The following is a 16,568-nucleotide window of genomic DNA, read 5'->3' as shown; positions in this document are numbered from 1 at the left end:
CAGGCGTTCTCAAATGTATGGGTGGTACGTTTTGCTGTGTGCGCTTGGCCCTGTTGGATTGATTGGGCAATACTGCCCATTTTTTCCCCTTTCTTTCTTTACTTTTTTTTTCCCCTCCTTCTCTTGATTTGTTTCCTCTCTCCTCTTTGCACCTATTTCATCTCTAATAAAATGAATCACAATTTTGTTCACCATTTTGAGAAAAAGAAAACTGTACTGATCAAATTGGAACAAATGGTGATATATCTGGCTTATTTGAGATTCGGAAAGAGGTATGCTAATGAAATCTCATCTAACCAGAAATTGATCCGTGTGCTCATTGCCACATTCTGATAGGGTGAGGATTGAAGTAATGAATTGATCTGCATTTAGGCAATTTCCGCAGTTTGGATGAGCAGAGAACTGTGATTGGTGGGACCAAATGTGATTTCTAGGCATAAAAAACAACAACGACGACGACAACAACAACCCCAACTCACCGGCTACTTCCCTGGCCTGGGCATGTGATACAGGCATACAGGCCCTTCAAAACCATAGCCTAGTTATCACATCCTGCTGCACAGCCAAGCTAAAAAAATCCAAGCGGCTTTTGCTCATGGCTGGCATCCCTCTCTGTCTTATAGGGGTCCAACTGTACAAAGATCAAATCCACATGCTGAAATCCCTTCCACATTTTTAAAATGAAATCTGCAACCAGGATTGTCCAGGTTCGTTGGATAAGCAAGTGAAAAAGATAGTTCTTGAAATCCAAAAACATAATAATAATAATAATAATAATAATAATAATAATAATAAGGCCACGAGCGATCGTACAAATTGAACTGGTCGTATTTTGTAGAGTAATGGAGGGCAAACCGTTTAGTGCACGTCGAATGGCAGGCGGCGGTCAACGATTCCATCGGTTTCATGTGCAAAATATTCTGTCTAAATAGATTGACCAGCACAATTTATTTTGGGCTTTCTTGTGTGTATATATATATATATATATACGTTTAATTATTAAAATCTTGTAGCAATGAAAAAAATGGGGTAAGATTTATTAGGCACGTACCCTGCTCAGGACCAACACATGACCCACTTAGCCGACCATGACAAGATGGGCTAACATGGAGCATGCCCAACTAAAACGGCACCTAAGCTATGGCCAGTAGAGAGTCAAGAACACGCCGTATACGGCATTGAAGCAAAACAGCGAAACGAAGCTACGAGTGGACCAACAATCACGTAACATGATCACTGAGGGCAATAGATTAAGATAAGAATACCAAATTCAACTAAGGATGGCAACATTACCTTGATGACAGATCCATTTTGCTTTGGGCTCGTTTGGTTCGTAGAAAAAGAAGGAGAAAAAGTGTGGTCAATGGAAAAGTAATGGGATGCCTCTTATTTATTTGGAGTTTTCGAAAGAGAGAGATGGAAAAGTTGTATTTCTGCAGGAATATGATTCCCATATTTCATGAAAAAATCTTTTCCATAAGAAACATGAAAAAGTTAATTTTCCATGAGAGGAAATCACTCCATCTTTATTTTTTTCCAAAAAGATCTTTCAGCATTAAAGACGCATTACAGACCTAATTTTTATTAAGGGTATAATAGGAATTACACATAACTCTTTCAGAAAAGTGGATGATCAATCAAACATAAGCGCTCTGTAAATCTATCACTTTTCTATGTTTAACCAAACATGCCAAAAATACATTCTCATGCATTCTCTTTCTAGAAATCTTTTTTTCAAAAATCATATTCTTAGAAGGGAAAATGTTTTTGGATGGAATTCTAGTTTGTGACACCAAATACCGTCTGCAACAATCCATTCAGAATAAGAAAATAATAATAAAAAAGAAAAAAAATCACCCATGCCATTAGATCCTTGAGTTGAGCTCATGCAGTTGTCAGGCTCTCATCATGGATTTGGTGGTTCAATATTGCACGTCTCTATCTCCCCCCTCGGTCGAATCCACCTAGTAGATTGCCTCAGCAAAACCTCATGGGAAAGGAGGCTCTGACGCCGGATTAGAATATTCCTCCCCTTCTTTGGACCACCAGATTTTCACACCCATTGCACCTCTTTTGTGGACCTCCATGAGAAGGACTTGTTTGACAAAACGATCCAAACGCCAGGGATCCATGTTTTTCTAATTTTTCAAAACGGTGTACCATTGGCTTAATTTGGATCGGATTTGATGGAGCTATCAGCGGTAAAATTATATTAATTTGCTGCATCATAGTCATCAGATTATGGAACCTATTTGGGATTTTATCTCGTGTTCATGACTTCTGTTTCATTGGTCAACCACTGCATAACTTTCTCCCTTTTTTTATGGCTAGTGGAAAATTTAGAATGCCATGAATCTTTGGATGCCTATGTCCCTGTCAACCTCTCTATTATTTATCTTCCATGTTGGTTGGAGCATCCAAATTTAAACCATATAAATATTGCTCTTGGATGGAACCCATCTTTACCAAATAGCAATGTTTTTCTTTTAATCTTATTGGTAAGAGTGCCAAGTAGTATTTAAAAGTATTACCCATCCAGAGTTCTAGTACTCGATCCATTTCATCTTTCCTCGCTCCTTCTCGTCTCTTTGCGTACATTTTATTGTTCGGGTTCATGCAATGCATGTCCAAAAAAAAGCTTAATGGCCATCAAAAGAGAGTTTTTTTTTTTTTTTTTCAGTATAACGATAGCTTACACACGATGGACATGAGTATAGCCAACTGAATCAAAAAAGATAAATCTGAGCATGGAACAGAAACCAACGCAGGGTCACAAGAGAGTTTTAATTGATTGCATGGCTAAAAATAATAAAATTCATCTTTCATGACTTGCTTGTGTAGATGAGGAAGAAGGGATGTAATGTTGGAATTTATAATGAAATTTTGCCAACTTAAATGTTGCAAGAATGGGATACTAATCAGTTGAGTTGATGAAATAGGTAGATATTTTCTGTTATCCCCCCATTCCTTTTTTTTTTTTAAAAAAAAGTTCTTTTAGTGTTTTTTTTTTGTGCTGCTCTCTATATTGTTTATTTTATTTTATAAAAGTAAAGAAAACATAGTGCTATTAATTTTTATTTATTTTTTATTATTTTCAGTCATAGTACTACTAGAATAATAGTTATTTGAAAAATTATTTTAATATTAAAACTTAAACAATTATTTTTTTAGATGAATAGTAATAGTGATCAATAATGATTGTAGTGGTGGACCCTCACAACGGGATAATGCGTGATTTAAAACCATAGTCTTCACGTGAGTGGAGGATAGGTTCTTCGGCCAATGCCATCTCCCATCTTTTTGATCTGCCCGATCGAACATGGCCATAAAGGAGGTTATCCTTGTCGCCCCAACTTTTTATATATCCTTCCAAATCTTGAGAGGCAGCATGAGACTCGCAATAGGAGGTAGTAGTATGGTTGCATGGGTTATTAGGTGTGGTATACCATGCGGCCATTTTAGTTCCAATGATATATATATATATATATATATATATATATATATATATATATATATATATATATTAAAAAATTAAGGCTAAATTATATTTGCATTTAATAATTTGAAAAATATACGTCTATGCTCTTAAAGTTTATTTTTATCTAATACTTTTTGATATGTAATACTTTTATCTAACAAACTTTCAAAAAAAACCAAAATAATCTTAAGTGACATAACAACCATCAAAGACATAAATATATATATATATATATTCTCATACTCACTGAAGAATAATTTTAGCTTTTTATATAAGGTAAATGGTTTCATTAGCACCGCTAATTTAACTAGATGCAAGTGTAAATTTTATACATTATTATATATAAGTGTAATGAAAATAAATATGAGGAAAGTTTTTGTAATTCATTCTTTTTTAAAATAAAAATAGTAGATAGGTACATGCCCATTTCTTTTCCTTTTTTTTAATATGAGTATGGAATCTTTGTAATTCAGAATTAAATCGAGAGGTTTAGTTATCTGAAAAAAAAATGTTAATCAGTGGCGACTAAATGGATTGCTAGTGTGCCGGCCCGATCAGATTGATTAGTAGAATTAGCTCGCTCTGGAGACGGGATTCAATTTTGTCTTAATAAAAAAAAAATTTCTAATAGAACGAGACTGGTACAAAGAAATGAAGCAATTAATGTAATAATAAATCCCATATAGAGAACCAACCAATAATGGGCCGATCGCATAAAAGAAAAAAGAATGCGCAAGGCTAAGTTATTTCAAGATGGAACTGTAAGTGGGTCCAGCCCACTTGAGGAGGCCCAATAGCCCATTAGGGCTTAATCCTTGTTTTTTTTGTAGGACCGCTTGGGAGACCGCGTGATGAAATAAAGGGACGTGTGAACCTGAGGCTGGCGGCACATCAAACATAAAAACTGAAGGGCTTGCGGCTGAGAAACACGGAAAAGAAAACAGAGAAAGGAAGGAGCATACGGCAGAGAAAAAGAAAAAAAAAAGGAGAAGGGCGCGAGAGAAAAATCCAAAGATTTGCGCACGCCCTACGGAAAAAGAAACAGGTTCTTTTTCTTGTTCCTTTTTTTTTCTGGATGTGATTTTCACATGGAGATTTAACAAATTGGGTTTCAATCTAAGAGTTGTATTGGATGCTATAGGGAGTTTATAGTATTCATTGCTACGGATCTCATTACATTCTTGAGTTCGTCATACTGTGGTGGTTTGGATGAGATCATTGTTACTCTTAGGGAGGTGATATTGGAGTTTTCCCAATTTGTTGTGAACTCAAGTTTTGGGCATAAACTTGAGGATTGTAAACTCTATATTTATTATAGTGGATTAATTGGATTTGCCCCGTGGTTTTTTTTTCCCTCTACACTGGAGGGTTTTTCCACGTAAATTTGGTGTGTTTTTCTTTTTGCTCTTCAGGTGTTTGATATATTGCCTGTGTGAATATTGCTTCTAGTTGGCTTTGGTTTTGCCTTAGTTTATTCTGCAATATCCCTGTTTTGGCCCCAACAAGTGGTATCAGAGCTGAGGTTGTGTGGGTGTGGAGATATTGTGGAAGTAGATGGAGAATTCTTCTGGTACTATGATGAAACTTAGTGCTTCTAATTATTCTATTTGGAAGCCTATGATGGAGGATATCCTTTACTGTAAGGATTTACATGAGCCCATTGAAGGTGCTAATGCTAAGCCAAAGGACATTAGTGATAGTGACTGGAAGAAGATGCACAGGAAAGCTATTGGGTATATCAGACAGTGGATTGATCTCAGTGTGTTCCATCATGTATCTCAAGAGACAGATGCCTACAGTCTTTGGATGAAGTTAGAGGGTCTCTATGAGAGGAAGACAGCCCAAAACAAAGCCTTTGCAATTAGGAGGCTTGTGAATTTGAAGTTGAAAGAGGGAAAATCTGTTGCTGAGCATTTGAGTGAGTTCCAAGACTTGGTGAATCAGTTGACCACAATGAAGATAGTGCTAGATGATGAGTTGCAGGCATTATTACTGTTGAGTTCATTGCCCGAGAGTTGGGAGACTTTGGTGGTGTCACTTAGCAACTCTGCTCCTGATGGGGTGCTACAACTTACTCTGGTGAAAGATAGTCTGTTTAATGAAGAAACAAGAAGAAGAGACATGGGTAAGGACAGTGCACAGGCTCTTGTTACAGAAAATAGGGGAAGAGGTAAGAGCAGAGATTTCAAGGGGCGCGGTACTTACAGAAGTCAGTCTAGTACAAGAGGAAAAATCAAGTGCTACTACTGTAATAAAGAGGGTCATATGAAGAAACACTGCAAGGCTTGGAAAAAGAAATTGAAAGAGGAAAAGAATCAGAAGAAGGCCAACAATGAAGACACCACTGTTTGTGTTTCAGATGAAGCAGTGGCAGTTCTCTGTGTGGGAGAGGACCAGTGTTGTCATGTTGCAGATCCTGATGTGGAGTGGGTAATTGACTCGGCATGTTCCTGTCATATCACTCCAAGGAGAGAGCTCTTCACTACTTATAGAGCAGGTAAATTTGGCAGGGTGAAGATGGGAAATGACAGTTATGCTGATATTGTGGGAATTGGTGATATCTGTTTTGTTACCAATGTTGGATGCTCCTTTACACTCAAGGATGTGCGACATGTTCCAGATATGCGTCTGAATCTGATCTCTACTAATGCTCTTGATATAGCTGGGTATGATAATTATTTTGGCAACAGGAGATGGAAACTATCGAAGGGGTCCATGGTATTTGCTAGAGGAAAGCTTTGCTGTACACTTTATAAAACAAAAGTAAAGTTGTGCGGTGGTACAGTGAATATGACTGAAGACGATGCTTTACCAGATCTGTGGCACAGACGGCTGGCTCACATGAGTGAGAAGGGATTGCAGATTTTGGGAAGGAAGTCCCTCATTCCTTTCCATACAGGTATGTCATTGAATCCCTGTGATTATTGTTTACTTGGCAAGCATCATAGAATTTCTTTTCAAAAAGTCTCTAGTAGAAAACCCAATATATTGGATTTGGTATATTCTGATGTATGTGGTCCCATTGAAGTAGAGTCCTTAGGTGGTCGTAAATATTTTATTACCTTTATTGATGATGCTTCACGAAAAGTGTGGGTTTATGTTTTAAGAACAAAAGACCAGGTATTTCAGTGCTTCAAGCAGTTTCATGCCTTGGTGGAGAGAGAAACAGAGAAGCAATTGAAGTGTCTTCGTACAGATAATGGAGGTGAGTACACATCTAATGAGTTTGAGAATTACTGTTCAGAGCATGGTATTAGACATGAGAAGACAGTTCCTGGTACCCCACAGCATAATGGTGTTGCAGAGAGGATGAATCGCACCATTATAGAAAAGGTCAGATGTATGTTGAGGATGGCTAAACTGCCTAAGTCATTCTGGGGTGAAGCTGTACTTACTGCGTGCTATTTAATCAACCGGTCTCCATCTGTTCCTTTAGGTTTTGATATTCCTGAAAAAGTGTGGACAGGGAAGGATATTTCCTACTCTCATTTGAAGGTATTTGGGTGCAAGGCATTTGCACATGTGCCTAAGGAACAACGAGCAAAGCTTGATGATAAGGCTATTCCTTACATATTTGTTGGTTATGGAGATGCAGAATTTGGCTACAGGCTATGGGATCTAGAGAAGAAGAAGATCATCAGAAGCAGAGATGTGGTTTTTCATGAAGACCAAACCTTGGCAGATTTTGAAAAAGTAGAGAAGCCCAGTCAAACAGTTGAAGGTGTTCCTGACTTTACATCTATCTCTTTGCCTCCAGAAAGTGCCACTGATAGAGAAGAGATGCAAGTTGAAGACCAAGGTGATGGGCCAGTTGTTGATGAGGACGATTTATTTGAGCAGAGGGAGCAGTCAACTCTGCCAGAGAGTGTTGAGCAGGGGGAGCAGCCTACTGCGGTAGAGCCTCGGGTTAGGAGGTCTACCAGGGAGCGTCGTTCATCAACTAGATACCCTGAATCAGAGTTTGTTTTGCTTACTGAGGAGGGGGAGCCAGAGAGCTTTCAAGAAGTGCAGACTCATAAGGACAAGCAGAGCTGGGTGACGGCTATGCAAGAAGAGATGAGTTCTCTACAGAAGAATGACACTTATGAGTTGGTAGAGCTTCCTAAAGGTAAAAGGGCTCTAGGAAACAAATGGGTGTTCAAGCGAAAGATGGATGGTGAAAAGTTAGTGAGGTACAAAGCTCGATTGGTGGTAAAAGGCTTCAAGCAGAAGAAAGGTATTGACTTTGATGAGATATTCTCTCCAGTTGTCAAGATGAGTTCCATTCGAGTTGTTCTAGGTTTGGCAGCTAGCTTAGATCTTGAACTTGAGCAATTAGATGTGAAGACTGCTTTTCTCCATGGTGATTTGGAGGAAGAGATCTACATGGTTCAGCCAGAAGGATTTGAAGTAAAGAAAAAAGAGCACATAGTTTGCAGGTTGAAGAAGAGTCTGTATGGGTTAAAGCAGGCTCCAAGGCAATGGTATAAGAAGTTTGATTCATTCATGGTGGGTCATGGCTATACCAAGACAGAGGCAGATCATTGTGTGTATGTTAGAAAATTTTCTGATGGTAAATTCATTATTCTCTTGTTATATGTAGATGACATGTTGATAGTAGGACAAGATGTTCAGTTGATTCGCAGTTTGAAGGTAGAGTTGTCCAAGTACTTTGACATGAAAGATCTTGGGGCAGCACAACAGATTTTGGGTATGCAGATTTTTCGTGACAGAAAAGCTAAGAAGCTGTGGTTATCACAGGAGAAGTATATTGAGCGAGTACTTGAAAGGTTTAACATGAAGCAGGCTAAACCAGTCAGTACACCTCTTGGTAGTCACTTTAGACTGAGTAAGAAGACTTGTCCTTCTACAAAGGAAGAGAAAGATAGCATGGCAGTAGTTCCTTACTCCTCTGCAGTTGGAAGTTTGATGTATGCCATGGTTTGCACACGCCCAGACATTGCTCATGCTGTTGGAGTTGTTAGCAGGTTCCTTGTTAATCCTGGGAAAGATCACTGGCAAGCAGTGAAGTGGATCTTCAGATACTTGAGAGGTAGCTCCAAGATGTGCTTGACTTTTGGGGGCTCAAAACCAATTTTGGAGGGCTATACAGATTCAGATATGGCAGGTGATCTTGATGGAAGAAAATCTACTTCAGGGTATTTGTTTACTTTTGCAGGGGGAGCTGTATCTTGGCAGTCGAAACTGCAGAAGTGTGTTGCCTTATCTACCACTGAGGCTGAGTATATTGCAGCTACTGAAGCAGGGAAAGAGATGCTTTGGATGAGACGGTTTCTCCAAGATTTGGGTTTGAAGCAAGATGAGTACGTAGTTCATTGTGACAGTCAAAGTGCATTAGATTTGAGCAAGAATGCCACATATCATTCACGTACGAAGCACATAGATGTGAGATATCATTGGCTACGTCAGGTAGTTGCAGAACAGTTAGTATCACTACAGAAGATTCACACTGACAAGAATCCAGCTGACATGATGACAAAAGTTGTGACAAGAGAGAAGCTGAAACTTTGTGCCGGATTGGCCGGCATGGATTCTAACTAGCAAGTTAGAGTACAGTCTCCTTCCTCTGTGGGCTGGAGGGGGAGATTGTAAGTGGGTCCAGCCCACTTGAGGAGGCCCAATAGCCCATTAGGGCTTAATCCTTGTTTTTTTTGTAGGACCGCTTGGGAGACCGCGTGATGAAATAAAGGGACGTGTGAACCTGAGGCTGGCGGCACATCAAACATAAAAACTGAAGGGCTTGCGGCTGAGAAACACGGAAAAGAAAACAGAGAAAGGAAGGAGCATACGGCAGAGAAAAAGAAAAAAAAAAGGAGAAGGGCGCGAGAGAAAAATCCAAAGATTTGCGCACGCCCTACGGAAAAAGAAACAGGTTCTTTTTCTTGTTCCTTTTTTTTTCTGGATGTGATTTTCACATGGAGATTTAACAAATTGGGTTTCAATCTAAGAGTTGTATTGGATGCTATAGGGAGTTTATAGTATTCATTGCTACGGATCTCATTACATTCTTGAGTTCGTCATACTGTGGTGGTTTGGATGAGATCATTGTTACTCTTAGGGAGGTGATATTGGAGTTTTCCCAATTTGTTGTGAACTCAAGTTTTGGGCATAAACTTGAGGATTGTAAACTCTATATTTATTATAGTGGATTGATTGGATTTGCCCCGTGGTTTTTTTTCCCCTCTACACTGGAGGGTTTTTCCACGTAAATTTGGTGTGTTTTTCTTTTTGCTCTTCAGGTGTTTGATATATTGCCTGTGTGAATATTGCTTCTAGTTGGCTTTGGTTTTGCCTTAGTTTATTCTGCAATATCCCTGTTTTGGCCCCAACAGGAACGGTCATCGTAGAGAGCAAAGCTACAAGTAATTCATGATTTCTCCTTGGGAAACTCATGGTAGTTGCAAATGGTAATCGTTTGAAGAATATGTTGGAGAAAGACCATAGCCTGAATCTTCCTACTTGCATTTTTGGAGAACCATTTCCGAGCCATCATGTATTAATCAATCATTATTTAGAAACTGCTAGATTATAAGTCCCATAATCCCTTTCCTTGACGCCGATCACGTCTAACCTACTTGATACTGATGCTTAATAGATTTCTATGTTCGACCTGATCAACTCGCATTTTTGTGAACATCATCATTGTAATATAGAAACATATTACGATAGATTTCATTGTGTGATCCGATCCTTATAATATAGACAAGACACGAGGCATCTATCTCATGGATACGGAATTTGTGGACGGTCAATTATTTTGTTGCTAATGCTGCAAGTGGGTCTGCTAGATCCAAAAAGGAAAAGTAGATACATATTGGAGCCATGTATGGGTCATTACTTAGATGTGGTCTGAAATTGAATCTCTGACTTCAAACTCCAACCAGACGAGCCATCAATTTATAGAGGGGACACGACCTGTCAGGATTAATTGGAATGGACCGACAATAATTAGTTCAGAAATTTCAGCCAGAATGTTGTTTTGGTCATTTTGCCTTGGTGGTGGTCGTAACCTTAGCTTGTCCAACTCGTTGGTGGATCAAGCATACAGGATTCCTGAAAGGTGAGAAATTTGCGTCAAATCCTTCTGGTGAAATGTCGAAACTTACCTTGAATGCCAAGTATCTACTTAGGGGAGGGCTGCCTCCCAACGGTTGATTTATCTCTCTCTCTCTCTCTCTCTCTCTCTCTCTCTCTCTCTCTCTCTCTCTCACACACACACACACACACACACACACACACACAAAGAGCTAAAGGAATATAGAGGCTGAGAAGAATATGCACCAACTTATATGTGATAGCAACACAGTTTCTAGCTTTAGCTGATAGGATACACTCTCCCTCGGCCGGACTTCTCTTTAATGTGGTTTTGGACATCTTTAAAAGGTACGGAGACATGCTTCAAACTTCAAACTTGTGTTCTAATACAATGTTGAAACTACCACTTATTTTAAAAATTTAAACTTATAGAATGAGATACATTTATTTATATATTTTATATATTTTTTTTTTACGGTCGATAAATATTTACCAACCCAAGATAGCACTTCAGGAATCGGCAAGTAACTCTTGCTGTATGATGAGATGGCTGTATCAATGGGAAATTTGGAGTTGCCTTTTTTTTTTTTCTGCTGTATGGAGCACGTGTGATACAAGTAATGGCCCAAGGAACAATCAGATTTTGAGATGATTTAATGATTAAATAATTATGGAACGGTCGTAGTGCCGGGAAAGGTGCCATCTCTATTAATTCAACAGCTATTGTGGCTGTGGCTGGTTCGGGGTGGTGGGACTCAGCACACGTGAATGTGGTCCCGACGGAGGACATAAGCGGCATGATGGGACTTTGAGCATGCCTCCGTAAGGCATGGGTAACTAAATATGGTCCCTAAGAATCACCATCAATCTACTAGGTTCCTTGGTGATAACGTGCTGTCCATTAATTGCGAAACCAGCTTCTAATCAGAATACGGTCTTTGCGAGCGAGAAACTCGGCTATATGAAAGTATGCCCACATTTCCTTTTTGTTTTGTGTTTTTTGTTTTACATCATGGATTTCAATGTGTATTAACTTGTGAAGTAGGTCATGTTCAGATTTTAAACTACTAGTGTACTCCTAAATGAGCAATTAGCTAATTATTGCAGAGTTCTCAGGTTGTTGTACATTGGGTTAGCCCTGGATGGAAGAAGCTTTCAGCTTTTTTTTTTATATATTTTTTCCCTACTTTTCACTTTCTTTCTTTTATGGTATTTCTATAATCAAGCGAAACCAATTTTTATACAGAGAAAAATATTAGCTCATCAGTAATAAAAGATTACTCCAAACCATAGGAACACCCTTCTCAGAAAGTGACATATAATAGAACCAACACCATACCAAATTAAAAAGGGCAAAGAAAAAGAAAAAAGAAAAAAAAGGGAAGGAAGAAGCCAGAAGACCATATGTTTCTTTACACGGGATTCGAGCCCTTCCATTTCTGAGCCACCTCCGTGAGGGTCTTGTAGGCCAGCCCATCGTCCTGCAGCCCTTTGATCGCCGCCTCTTGGAGCTCCTTCACCCGGCTCCTCACCCTCTTCCCCTCCTCCCCCTCCATCAACTCCTTAGCCACCCTGGCAATCTCCTCCCTCCCGATCAACCCATCCTCCCCTTCCTTGGGCCGCAGCGCCGCCTTGACGCCCTCCACCAGCATGACCGCATTCTGGCGCTGCTCGGCGTAGAGCGGCCATGCGATCATCGGCACGCCGTTCACCACGCTCTCCAGGGTCGAATTCCACCCGCAATGCATCAAGAATCCGGCGGTGGCGCCATGGGCCAGCACCTCTACCTGGGGCGCCCAGGATGGCACGACCAGGCCCCGATCTTTGGTCCGTGACACGAACCCTTCGGGCAGGAAGGCGAAGGGGTCACCCTTGCTCTGGGCGCTGAAGTAGGACCCACTGGTCTCACCGCTGTCGCTAGGGCTCCGGACCACCCAGAGAAACCTCTGGCCACTCATCTCCAATCCCAGAGCCAGCTCCACCAGCTGCGCCCTGAGGAGGGTCCCACCACTGCCGAACGACACGAACAGCACCGACCCATGTGGCTGCATGTCCAGCCACCTGAGGCACTCCGAACCGTCCATCCCCGGCGGGGAGCCGGTCTGGACCAGCGGTCCGATTGGGTAGACCGGGGGCCGGCCCGGTTCTTTTTCCCGGAGGATCTTGGCCGCCCCGGGCTCGATGGCGTCGAAGGTGTTGACCAGGATCCCCTCGGCCTCGCGGTAGCGTCTGCCGTGGTGGACTATCCACTTGTAGCACTCGTTGGACCGGTCCTGGATCGGGTGGAGGAGGTCCGGGCCGGGGACCGGCACGCAGCCCGGCAGCTCCAGCGGGCCGGGGAGGTCGCGGTACTCGCACGTCGTCGTCGCGTCCAAAGTCGGCAAATGGAAGAAGAGGGAGAGCAGCAATAGATTAGAAGGGAAGAACATGTAGTGAGGGATGCCGAGCTGTTTGGGGGCGTCGAAGGTGTCGGCGCCGAAGAGATCGGTGAGGAAGGCGACGAGGTTGGTGGAGGATTGGAGGTCGCGGAGGACGTCGCGGAGGGCGGGGACGGAGCGGGCGGCGGAGACGGACATGATGGTCTCGACGCGGGCGTCGGGGGGGAGGTCGTCGAGGGGGACGGGGGGGAGGGCGACGGAGGAGATGGAGGGGGGCAGGGCCGCGAGGAAGGCGGACTGGGCCTTGGAGGCGGAGCTGGCCAGGGTGATGAAGGTGAGGGTGAAGTCGTGGTGGGCGACCAGCCACTTCGCGAGCTCGGCCAGGGGGATCAAGTGGCCCATGCCCGGGGTCGGGAGGATCGCCAGGTGTGGGGTGGTCTTGGTGACGACTCCATTCGTCTCCATGGCTAGCCTAGCTCGGAGGATTGCTTTCTGTATCTCTCTCTCTCTCTCTATCTATCTGTCTGTTGTACGAGTTGTTATTGAAGAGAGGATGAGGGAAATGGTTATATATAATCATGATGGCTGGGGTTTCGTTTGGCTGGTTCTTAGTCCAAGGGGTGACGTCCTTGTTTTGTACATGGATACGTGTGGGAAACAAGATGGGGGAAGGAACGGGGGGATCGAGAGGAGGGGGAGGTGAGGTAAGAAAAAGCGTAAGGCTTATGTAAGAGAGAGAGAGAGAGAGAGCTCGTGGTTTAACGCTGGCTTCTGGGGACTGATGGGTGGCTTCTAGAAGCTAGGCCTAGTTTCGAGGGACACTTCTCACCTAACAGGGGTGGGGAACGGGATTTGACTGCTGGCTATATTTTTAGAAAGTTCTGAGAGCAGTGGGAGCTAAAGAAAAAGGATTTGAAGTTTTGAACGAATAGAAATTGGGATGGATTGGATCGGGGTGGGTATCCACGATTGCTACGGTGCAAAACACGCATTGCAGATGATCCCACTATGAATGGGTGCAAGGAAAACTAAAAGGTAAGGTTTTGTGATTGGATCAAAGGCAAAGCTCTATGTGAAATTGGAGGCTTAGGTATCTTTGTAGTTGGATAATGACATATATTCTTTTTTTGGTGATCGATATTCTGTGTCCTTATGGTGGGATGGGGAATAGAGATTGCCATAATGGTGGAAAATAAAAGACCTTGCTCGCTAAGTCTTTATATATATATATATATATAGGAGAGAATATTTTATATTTTTTTACAATTCCACATTAACTTACCCTCTCAATCCGAATTAATTAATATTTTCTCTCTCATATATATATATATATATATGGGATTGATATGGTAAGTTATCAATCTATCCATTTTTCATTGGACAAAAAAATACTCATACTTTTTATGACTCTTAAGAATATTTTATGTGTTTTTAACATCCCACATTTCTCACCCTCTCAACCTCCTAATTAATACTCACTCCCTCTCTCTCTCTCTCTCCAGTATATATATATATATATATATACAAGTATGCATATATATATATATATATATATATACATGTATGCATGCATGTACATATATGTGTGTGTATATATATCTGTATGTATATATATATGCATATACGTACGTATATATACATACATATATCTATCTATATATATACATACATCTATTTATATACATGTATATATATACACACATACACACACACACGCATACATACATACACACACACACACACACACACATATATATATATATGCATATATATATTTAGTACAATTAGAATTTGTTTATGATATTTGGGAACTTTCGCTGCATTATACTTTTGATTTCACTGTAATACCTATTCTAGTATTATTTTCTCCCCCTCCTTTTTTGGTAGAGTTGGGTATAAATCAAAAGAGATGGCTAAGCCAATAATGTAGGCGAAGTGGAGCCATAGTGTAAGGATCCGTGCGGACGTGTGTTTAGTCTCACATCAATTGTTCGTCGGGTAGATTTTGAATACTTATATAGAATCAAAAAATTCAAATAATATCATTTGGTGATTTTTTTTTATGAGGTCTTGGGTACTTATATAGAATTAAGAAACTCAAATAATATTTTTCGGCTAAAAAGATTTGATATGATTATTTTTAATATTTGAAAGATTTTGCTGTTAACTTGTACTTGCATATCAAGGGGGGGAAAAAAAGCATTTTGGCTTTCAGACCATCTAGCTTAGGACGAAAACAACAATAAAAATGAAAAAAAAAAAACTTGAAAATTTTGTTTCACTACGGTGCCTATTATGGTATGTATTCTTTTCCTCTCTTTTTTGGGGGATAATGGAGGATGCCAAACCTATGATGCAGGAAAAATCAGAGTATGGAGTGTCCGCCCGGTTCATGTGGTGTTCGTCTCATTCCAGGAGAAAGGGAGCGTGACTGTGCATGAGTTGGTCTCACCCATATGCAAATGTGAGTTATCTAATAATAATGAGTTCTCGACGCTATTTATGTAGAGGTGATAAAAACGTAACCGGATCTATAGGTTCACACCAGAGCTTCTAGACGGTGGAGAAGATTGTGGACCAAACATCTTGTATTTGATTTACTAGTTGAATCTTATAGTCATTTTCTTTTTTGGTCATGTTATAACAACATGTGAGGCATTAATGCGACTTAATTTAGGGCATATTTGGTTGAAAGGAGTTGGGCTCTGAAATAAGAATGGAAATAAGTGATTCTCACTCGAGGATTCTATTCTCATTCCCATTCTAGGAAAGAATGGAAATGCCTGAATACTCCAAAACTAAGTCTTGAGTCTCCTTCTAGTATTCGAATCCCATTTTGCCAAATTTATCTAAAAAGTTATTTTTTCCAAAATTCTCTTTGTTTAATCGATTTTTATGAAATATCTTTCCGTCTAATTAATTTTTGATTCTGATTTTGATTCTGGTCATCAATTAAACATATCAGAAAATATGGCTATTTCGATTTCTATTCCAATTTATTTCGATTCCAATTTCGGTCACAAACTAAGCATACCTTTGAGTTTTCAAATGTGGAACCTACCACCAAAACACTGGCATCAACTTATCCAAAAAAATAAAAAATAAAAATACTAACAATAATGAAGATAATGATGATGAAGAAGAGCATGCCGACGTGGATTGATTGTACATTGAGCAGGGCTCGACCGCGCGGGCTAAATTTACAATTTTTTTTGGATATGTCCGAAGTATACTAAGCTGATTAGCTTTCTATTTTTTGATACAAACTCATTAGCTTTCTAAGACCCACATTTCGCCCCCTGGAAAAGGGATCTACTCAAGAATTTGATATTAAATAATGGATGTTGTAAGTTTTCCGATGCCAATATTGCATTGTAAACTTGAGGCCTATAAATGATAGATGCTCCTTACATGTTATGATTATCAGCGGCAATGCCATAAAACTTACACTATTTTCTATTATATATTATGATTATTTTAATATTAAAAAAATATCATAAATTTTTATTGGTGTTATACAGCAATATGAGGAGATGACATGCTGACTATAAAAAAAGCCTCTATTACATAATAAAATATCAAGACGTTTCTGTTTCACCAACGAATAATTATGTGATAATGGCTTACGATAGCTTTAGGTCATACATAAGTCATAAAACTCTTTATTTATTGAGCAA

The 16,568-nt window shown here is 40.3% G+C and overlaps 1 protein-coding gene across 1 annotated transcript; it reads right to left on the bottom strand.

The window, feature by feature from the left end:
* Positions 1 to 11,814: 11,814 nt before the first annotated feature.
* LOC103708237 (hydroquinone glucosyltransferase-like) lies at positions 11,815 to 13,726 on the bottom strand. The gene has a single exon (XM_008793102.6). It carries the CDS (start codon positions 13,354 to 13,356, stop codon positions 11,926 to 11,928), a length of 1,431 nt encoding a protein of 476 aa, XP_008791324.5. The 5' UTR covers positions 13,357 to 13,726; the 3' UTR covers positions 11,815 to 11,925.
* Positions 13,727 to 16,568: the final 2,842 nt, after the last annotated feature.

Source organism: Phoenix dactylifera, chromosome 12, assembly GCF_051530095.1.
Source record: "Phoenix dactylifera cultivar Ajwa chromosome 12, Ajwa_hap1_PhDact_Kaust_v1.1, whole genome shotgun sequence".
NCBI lineage: Eukaryota > Viridiplantae > Streptophyta > Magnoliopsida > Arecales > Arecaceae > Phoenix > Phoenix dactylifera.
This window is presented reverse-complemented; position numbering and strand designations above follow the sequence as displayed.